The 8871-nt window shown below is 47.3% G+C and overlaps 1 protein-coding gene across 2 annotated transcripts; it reads right to left on the bottom strand.

The window, feature by feature from the left end:
- Nucleotides 1–17: 17 nt before the first annotated feature.
- LOC724852 (LHFPL tetraspan subfamily member 6 protein) lies at nucleotides 18–8368 on the bottom strand. Of its 2 annotated transcripts, XM_006568778.2 has the most exons (6): nucleotides 7816–8361; nucleotides 7333–7650; nucleotides 3784–3902; nucleotides 2411–2586; nucleotides 1185–1283; nucleotides 18–934 (listed from the first exon to the last, which is right to left on the bottom strand). In XM_006568778.2, exons 2-6 carry the CDS (start codon nucleotides 7420–7422, stop codon nucleotides 801–803), a joined length of 618 nt encoding a protein of 205 aa, XP_006568841.1. In that variant the 5' UTR covers nucleotides 7423–7650; nucleotides 7816–8361; the 3' UTR covers nucleotides 18–800. The 2 variants fall into 2 exon arrangements, with proteins under 2 accessions (XP_006568841.1, XP_006568842.1); XM_006568779.3 differs by having other exon boundaries at nucleotides 1185–1280; nucleotides 7333–8368.
- Nucleotides 8369–8871: the final 503 nt, after the last annotated feature.

Raw genomic sequence — 8871 nt, 5'->3', positions numbered from 1 at the left:
ATCTTTGAAATTCTTTTGAAACGCGTACGCGCTTTTCGAGCCACGGACGAGAGAAAGTTTTTAGCGTCTTTCGAGCGAAGGGGAGAAGGGAGAGGGGAATCAAAGAGAAACGACGAGATGCGTCCAGTTTCTAGAGTCGCAAAGATCACAGGGAGAGAAGTTTTGCGGCTAACGAACTCTGTTGTACGTCGTTACCTGTCCGAAACATTTGCTGTTTCAAACGTTTCCCTTTTTGTTCTCTCTCTCTCTCTCTCTCTTGAGCAAAAGTTTCGAAAGCGTGTCGAGAGGGAAAGCTCTCTCGTTACCGAAAAAAAAAAAAAAAGGAGAAGTCGAGGAATGAAAATTGGATCGAACGCTCGATCGAGAATCTCGCACGGTTCCCAACGCTTTACGCTACTCGCCCGATTTCCACATATCCCCTCTCCTCGTAGAGAAGTTGGTCGCGAAAAAACGTGGTGGAAACGTGGCAACGCTGTGCGCACGAGTGGATGGAGAGTAAAATTTCGTCCTTAGATAAGATAAAACGATCGGGTAGTTGGGTGGGAAGCGTGCGTGACGCGTGACGCGTGGCTTGTGCGACGTTGTGTGTGGTTTGTCGCGTGACGGTGTGCTCGTACCCGGATGAGACGCTCGTAGAGGTGATTCTCGATGCTTCTATTCCTCCTTCTCCTCCTTGCTGTTTCTCTCCTGTTCCTCCTCCTTCTCCTCGCCCTCCTCACGGCTCAACAGACCGTGACGAAGGAGAGAGTGGTCGTCTTCGGCGAGGCATAGGCGTGAATCGATTGAGAGTATCTCGATTGTCAAATGCGCAGAGGATCGGTGTGCGGGTTGGACGGCTTGTGTCGCGCGGCGCAGAAGCTCAGCCCGAAGCATAGCATCAACAGCGCCACCGAGCCTACCAGCAGATAGCTCGACCATGAAACGGAACACTTTCCTGCAACAGATGCGTCGTATTCTCGCCATTTTCTTCTCCCAAATCATTTTTTTTCTTTCTTTTCTTTTCTCCTTTTCTTTTTTGCAAGATTCGAATTAGAGAGAGAAAATTCGAAACACGATCGCGCGCGTTTGTAAGAAAAAACCTTTACCTTATATATACTTTTACCTCGTCGGTAAGGAAGTACATAAGGTATGAAACGTGCTTAACGAAGTCGAACTCGTGGCGGAAATAAAAGAAAGATACTCACCTAGATTGTACACGTTAGCACCCTTCCCGCAAGACTCCCGCACCTCCCTGTTGTCCCATCCTATCGGATACATGACCAGACCGCCGCATATCATCGCTGCTGTAACGAGAAAATGGGAATGGAACGGTTGACGAATTGGATTGAAATTATTCTCCCTCTCTAACCATTTTTCTTTTTTTTTTCTTTTTCCACGTGAATATCGGCGCGAGATCGAGGACGACAAGGCTCGGAATGGGTATTGGACTGGCGCGCGCGAGAGAGAGAGAAAATGAAACGCGTCAACGTTTCGAGGAAGAAACGATATTCGAGTAATATCCGTTTGTCCGACTGTTTGCACGAGACGTCGCCGTCTTACTTCCCCCCCTCTTTTCTACTTCAAACGGTAGACGGTTTTCTCTATTAACGTTCTCCTCTTCCTCTCCGTTTATCCAAGGAGTTTCCCCTCGAAACTTTGAAAACGCAACGCAACGATAAAATATTATCGCATCTCTCTCTCTCTCTCTCTCTCCTCGACGAGATCAGCCGAGAAGGAGATCTCGAGGATCCTATATTATCGAGACGTCGATTTTAAAACCATATATATATACACACACACACACGTCGTATATCTACGTATTATTACGAGATCCATTACAGCGTTGCCAAGCGTTCGACGTCTCTTTTTTCTACGATTATTGCTCTTCGTCTTACGATCGTTTCTTTCTCTAGCACGATGGTTGCGGGCAAAAAGGACACAAAGTGAGAATATCCCTTGCTGTAAATTCGTCCACCGAATGAAATATATAAGCTATTTGCAATTAAAAAAAATAAAGTTCATGAATTAATTTTAGTTATTGAAACTATTATATAAATTGGAATAAATTTAATTAATGTTGATATTAAATAAATTTGTTTTCAATTTATTATTTCATAAGAAAAGATTATTCAATAATGAAAAGGAAATGTTCCAATTTTTAAAAAAAAAAATATAATTTGTACTATAAAATTAAAAATATCTGTTTTAATAAATCTAATTGATGATAAATAAATAATAATTATAAAAAATAAAAAGATTCTAGAAATTACCGATACTATATAATAGATTAATCTTGGGATTTTATTAGTAGATTTAATATTAATCAGTCTAATTCTAATAACAGTTCCAAATTCTATTAGTTTATTCATTGAATAAAAATATGTTTGGAGGGGGGGGGGGGAGAGGGAGACAGATTAAAACGGCTACTTACCGGCGAGCAACTGGAGAGAGCCAAGCACCCTGGTGTGCCTCGGAGTTTTGAGGATGTGCGGGAGGAAGGTGGAGGCGGCGGCGAGCAGGGTGAGGGCCCCGATCACCGCGATCGCGACCCCGATCCCCATGGTGACCGTGCTCGCCTGCCACCAACCGCTCGGAATGTCCCAGAAGCTGAAATCAAATGTCGCGTGCTCTATTGTAGCGCACCGCCGCATTCTCGTTAAACCGTATTGTTGACAAAATTCCGAGAAAATTGAATTTCACCGTTGTAAATTAACGGGCGCCCAGCGCCGAGGGGCGTAACTTTGATTTAAAGCTAAAACTGAATCGGCTGCAGTTGCTCCCCTCCCCTCCCCTCCACTTTAATTGGGATCCTCGGATTTTCACGCGATTTTTTTTTCGATCGTAAGCTCGAAATTATTGTTAATTAAATATAAACGGTTTGGACGATTTTTCCTTGGAAAAAATCCGTGTGAAAACTCGTACGAAAGCCCGTTTTCCCTTCCATATCGCGCCACAAATACACGCCGGATATACGTACGATTGCATTAAGGTCGCCCCCGTTAATGCCGGGTTGAGCGCGGCGTGTATTCCGATTGAATTGAAACCGAGGGAAGGATGGAAGAGGGAGTGGAGGGAGAGGCTGAAACGCGAAGCTTTTCCGATAAAATGTAAACACCGCGTGAAAAAACGCGTCAGAACGCGAAACCGGACCAACTTTTTCCTCCCCTCCCCTTCTCGCTACATTTAATTAACGAGTTTGGATTCGAAATTTTAATCTCGGACACGGATAGATATTTCGCTCGAATCGCAATCTCTCTCTCTTTCTCTTTCATCTATCTCGGTATATACATAGTTTTCGAAAAAACTAGCGCGATTCGCCATTTGATGCCATTCAATCTCGGATCGGATAAACGGAAAGTAATCCGCGCTGAAATGGCAGCGATCTGTAATTAGCTTTTTTTTTTTTTCCTACGTCGTTGTACGATTGATGCAATTGTGAAAAAAAAAAGAAAAAAAAATAACGAAAGGACGTTGGGAAAAAAATTTCCAGCATTTTCGACGACGGCGAACTATTCGGATAAATTTATATCCCGAAATACAGGGCAGCGTTACGTATTTATCGGGAGGAATTATGTTTTTAAAACGCAGCGTTTCACGATCAATTCGAAGGATATGGCAAACGCGCCTAGAGAGCGAGATATCGTTGGCCGAGCGAGGACGAATATTTTTATTACCACGAAAGCGGGCTCGGTTGATAAAACAGTTTAATAAATAGGAACGGAGGAAGAAAAAACCTCGACGGTAACAACGATTTGTTCTTAAAATTTCGCGGGATCTGGTTAAAAAAAATTTGGAATTACGTACCTGGAGTATCTGGCGCACTCGTAAACTATTTCGGGAGCGGCGTTCGCCGCCCTTATCCGTGGATAGTTGCACCGTCGAAAGGAACCAAAATACGCGTCCGCCTTTCCCAGCAGTCGTCCCTGAAATCAGCAAAGTATCGACCAAACTCGACACTAAGCCCTCCGAAAGTAGTCTTCCCGGAGGGAAGAATTCTCGAGAATCGAGATATTTTCGAAAAACGGTTTCCATACGCGCCTTAAAACGGACGTTTCTTTATACACAACAGGGAGGAAAGAGGAGGGGGGGCAGTGTTTCGTATCTCTTAACTCGGAAGCAAAACCGTTGACCCGGTGCCAAGTAGTTTCTTCTTCTTCTGGTAGCGAGAGATTAAGTTTTACCGAACGTTTCCACGTTTCTTGCGATCGCAAGAAGACCGATCGTAAAACGCTTCGCCTCGCCTCGTTTCGTTTCGCCAGTGGAATAAAGCGGGCAAAAGTCGGACAGGATTTCCCGGTGTATTATTCTTGGCCGAGGACACCGAGGCAAATTCGATGGGTCTGGTGGTAAGAATCGGGTCTCGAGTAAGAAGCGAAATTCTTCCTTCCCGTAAATCATCCTCTTGCGTTCCCCGGCAATTTCTTGGGATGTGAAAAAAAAAAGAGAGAGGAAAGAAGAGAGAGAAGAAAAAAATCCTTAATTAATCCCAGCGCGAAAGTAGGGAAAAGGTGGTCGTAACGATCGCCGCTCGTAGAGATTGTTTTTTCGCCGAGAAGGGGAAGGGGGAGGAGAGGAGATTTCTCCTTAAACGAACGGATCCGACTGCTTCTTCTCTCGGACCGAACACGTAGAGGTGCTTCTCTACGCGGGCGAAGAAGCGAGCGCAGGAAGGCAAATGTAAATTCACTTATGCATTTATTCATCCCGCTACTCGAGTATTTTCAAAGCCATTTAGAGCCCCCTTCTGCGTTTCGCTGCTCCACAAGGGATATACGTATACCTATGTACGTATATATATATATATTTCGAAGGGATACTCGTGCACGGATGCCGCGACGTCGAAATTATTCATCGACTGTTTTTACGCCCGTTTCCCCTGTCGGTTTAATCACCAGCCTTGCCGCTAATTTAACCAGTTCGTCATGATTCCTTTACCCGTCCTCGTCCTTTTTCCTGGAGAATCGAGGGCTGGCGTATAAAAAGGAGAAAGGAAAGAAAAAAGATAAATTTACTCGGTCGGTAAATTTAATTCCGTCGAAACTATCCACGTACGCAATAATGGGTAGGGAAGGGAAGCGAAGGGAAAAGAGAAGCGTTAAAGAAGACGAGTTTTTTTCCACGAGAAAGTTTCTTTCTTTCTCACAGAGAGGTTCCTTTTTCACAGAGAGAGAGAAAGAGTCATACTCGAGCCCAATTTACGAAACAAGCATCGTTCTCTCCGTTTCTCTTTAGTTAAGTAGGGGTTCACGATCGCGGGGAGATCCAGCGCGTCGATGACGTCGTCGCGAGTCCTCTCCACGAGGAGCGGTTGGAGATTGCGAGTTGGTTTACGATCTAATTTGACCGGGAAGGGGCGAGTAGAGGGGATAGAGAAGCCGCCATTGGCCAGGTAACACCGACCTATTCCTACGAGTTTCCAAGTTGCCTCGTGTCGCACACTCTCTTTCTCTCTCTATCCTCCGGTAACGAAGGTAGTTCGTTTCGCCTGGCTGGATGACCGAAACTTTTTCCAAACTCGTCGTCTCGTTATCCCGAAAACGGGCGACGCGTGCACGCGAGAACAAGTTGGAGAGCGAGACTTCTCGAAACTCCTTCGTTCGTTCGATTCCGTAATTGGCCTATTTCTAAATTTCGTTTGACACGATTTCGACTTTCACCGGATGCATGGATAAATGGACAAGGATCCAAGACATTATATTTATATATATATATTGGATGGAACGAAAATTGTTTGGATTCGAAAATGGAATTTACCACCGCCACCGCTGATGAGCGCAGTTTCGACACAAAGAGAGGGAGGGAGGGGGAGGGAAGAGATCGAATAGCAGTTAGTCGATCGAAATACGAGGGGAGGGGAGGGGAGTATATCGGTCGTCGAGTAATCGGATCACGCTTAATTACACGGGGAAAATCAACAGTTAATGAAGAGAATTAGCGAACCGTTTGCCGGGAACCGAGGGGGAGAGGGAAGGTTAACGAGGTTCGAGGAGAGAAGTCTTGAATTTCGCGTGTTCCCCCCAAGTTTCGTCGTCGTTTCGTCGTTTCGGGCCGCGGTCGGTAAAGTCGTTCGCTATTTAATCGTAATATCTCGAGAAAGTTGTCTCGAGTAAGTAATCTCTTCTTCCCTGACTCGCTCTTTCATCCGCGAGTATTTCTTTCGAATCTAATAATAATCTTTAATGGTTGGTTCGAGTGAGAGGAAAAATCCATTTCCGGCCGCAGGTATACAACACAGGAGGGAGAGAAGTTTGCGAAACCTATCAACGTTTGCCCCGCATCAGCGGAGACATTAATACGGGTTGTCGCTGGCGATAGAGTTGGCAAGCAAGTTGGACGGGAGGGGAGGGGAGAGGTGATTGGTTGGTTGGTTGGTTGGACGTGTCGCGTGCTGGGACGTTTTCGAAGCTCGAAATTGCCGGAGTTTTGCGGCAATTTAACGCTCCCACGATCGACGGGACAATTTTCCTCTCTCAGCCTTTTCCTCTCGCGAGCCCGATCGCGTGCATCGTTGTACGCGGAAACGTGCGCAATTCCTCCTCCCCCTGCTCTTTCGCTTCGTGCATCTAGACGCCTTGTCGTCGTCGTCGTCGTCGTCGGACAAAAACGATCTCGTACGGTTTTATGACTATGTACGGCGACGGCTAACGGCTCGATGAAAGCTCGATACCGTCAAAGAACATCGAGAAAACGTGGACGTCTTTTTAACATCTCCTTTCGATCGACCGAATGCTTCCACGTATAGCTTCTTTGTATAGAACTTGTTCTTCCTTCTTCTTTTTCCGAGGTGACATCCTCGTCAACCGAGAAAGAAAGAAAAAAAAAAAACACGCGAAGATCGATCTTCTTTCGACGACCAATCGCGAAAAAGCGAGATATAACCTTGTACGTGATATCCACTTGTATTATATTTAGCAGCGATGCTCGGTCGAATCCCTTTGTCGAAGCGAAGCGAAAAAAAGCGAAGCGTTTCACGGGAAGCAAACGCGAGATATTATTGTTTCTCTTTACACGCCGCGTTACGAAAATCCATCCATCCGATCGCTGTTTATTAATGCAACGAGCGTGTTCGATGCGTGAAACTCGTTGGGAATGATATGTGGGCCGATCGATCGCCCGTCGCAATTAATATCGCCGACTCAACGACGCATTCGAGACGACGTCATCATCGTCGTCGTCGTATCAAGACACGTATGCGTATTCGATTTCGATCCGCGCGCGTAAATTTCGAGGGGGAAAGGGAGGAGAGAAAGAAGGCCAACGTTCCATTATCGATCGATCGATCGATCGTTGATCGGTGATCCGCGTCCGTCGCCTCCGTGAGGAACGAAAAGGAAGGAGAATCCTCTCCCTCACCTGAATCCAATAAGGCAGGTAAAATCCGGAACAGGCGAGGATCGATGCCACGGTGGACAGTGTCGCCCACAACGCGCACAACACTGTCATCTCATCGGTCGTTTCGAATCGTCCTCTCTCTCTTTCCGTTGTTTCTCTGCAGCTCGCTTCCTCGCCGATGTCCCCGCTCTCCTCTTCTCTTCTCTTCTCTCTTCGTCACTCGCGCATCGCGAGCGAATCCGCTATCCAACTCTCGAAGCCGGGATCCCCGACGTTTCTTCCTCCTCTTCCCTTCGTTGATCAAACTTGATCCACCAAAAACTAATAAACCGAACTACACTAAAAAAACGAAACTTCACTTTTTCTTTTTCCTCTCGTTACCGTTACTTTTACACTTTCGAGGATCGACGCGACCTCGCGCGCCCGTCTACGCCAGCCGACCGACCGACCGGATAAAAATAGAAACGCGTTTAAACGCGAGAATCGGAAGAGGAGACGACTCACGGTCAAGGTTCGAGAGGGGCGAACGCTATGGCCTCTAACGGCGGCCACGATCCATCTGTCGGTCGACGTCTCACCACCGCGTCTCGGAACGAAGAACGTTTCTCGAGTCGAGGAGAGGTCGGTCGGAGGGGCACGCGTCGTTCGGCATGATCGCGAGACGAGAAGAACAAGTGAACGCGTTAGAAGGAAACGTAGTTGTTAATTATAGCCGAGAAGCGGAGAAGCGGCGGAACACGTCGAGTCGGAGTCGGCGGTTCTCGGGAAAAAATCATCGCTTCGTCGTTCAGCGGTTCAGCGGAGGAGGAGGAGGAGGAGGAGGAAGATGGAAAAAAAGGGAACGGACAAAGAGGAGGTACGCGCGCTCTCCTTCGTCCCCGACACTTTTGCTCCTCCACCGATGTTTAATTATAGACGCGCGCGCGCGAGCGCGAAAGAGAAAGAGGCGGCCGAGTGGTGGTGCACGGCGCCGCTTCGTGACTGCGACTGAACCGAAGGAACGGCTCGCTTTTCCGCCGGCTCGCTCCGCCACGCCGCTCTCTCTGCCTTCGTGCGCGTCGCCTCGCCGAGTGTCGGGACGCGCCGCGCCGCGGCGCGCGCTCCACTGCCCTCTCTCCCCCACCCTCCACGACATGTGTGCGCTATTCCTATACCACTCCTATACTCGTTTCAACGCGAGTAGCAGCTTGCTTTTTTCCTCTGCTCTCTCGTTTTCCTTTCTCTTCGCATCGATGCGTTCGAGAAGAAGAAAAGAGGGAAAAAAGAGACGGGGAGAGAAAAAATATCTTTAATCAAGGTGACCACCTCGCCTCCTTCCCCCTTTGGCTACCTGTTGATGCCTTCCTTGCCTTCGTCTCCCGATTCTCGTCTTTATATAGAATAATCGAGGCGAACGGTAATCGTTCACCGTTTATTTTACCGCTAATTTTACATCGTATCGATCGGATTCCGAAATAGCGTATACGGTCGTGCGTGATCCGTCCAAGAGAGCGTGTGAAAATACAGGAGGAAGGGGAGCGCAGTTTTATTTTTCCACTATCCCCTCCGTGTGCCGGTGTA

The sequence above is a fragment of the Apis mellifera genome, linkage group LG2 (genome assembly GCF_003254395.2).
Source record: "Apis mellifera strain DH4 linkage group LG2, Amel_HAv3.1, whole genome shotgun sequence".
NCBI lineage: Eukaryota > Metazoa > Arthropoda > Insecta > Hymenoptera > Apidae > Apis > Apis mellifera.
This window is presented reverse-complemented; position numbering and strand designations above follow the sequence as displayed.

Excerpts from the sequence above, each read along its gene's own strand:
- LOC724852 (XM_006568778.2), bottom strand. The coding sequence starts at position 7,422 with ATGACAGTGTTGTGCGCGTTGTGGGCGACACTGTCCACCGTGGCATCG. Across the intron at positions 2,587-3,783 it reads GAGTGCGCCAGATACTCCAG|CTTCTGGGACATTCCGAGCG; the intron begins GTACGTAATTCC and ends ATTTGATTTCAG. Across the intron at positions 935-1,184 it reads TGCTAACGTGTACAATCTAG|GAAAGTGTTCCGTTTCATGG; the intron begins GTGAGTATCTTT and ends CATCTGTTGCAG.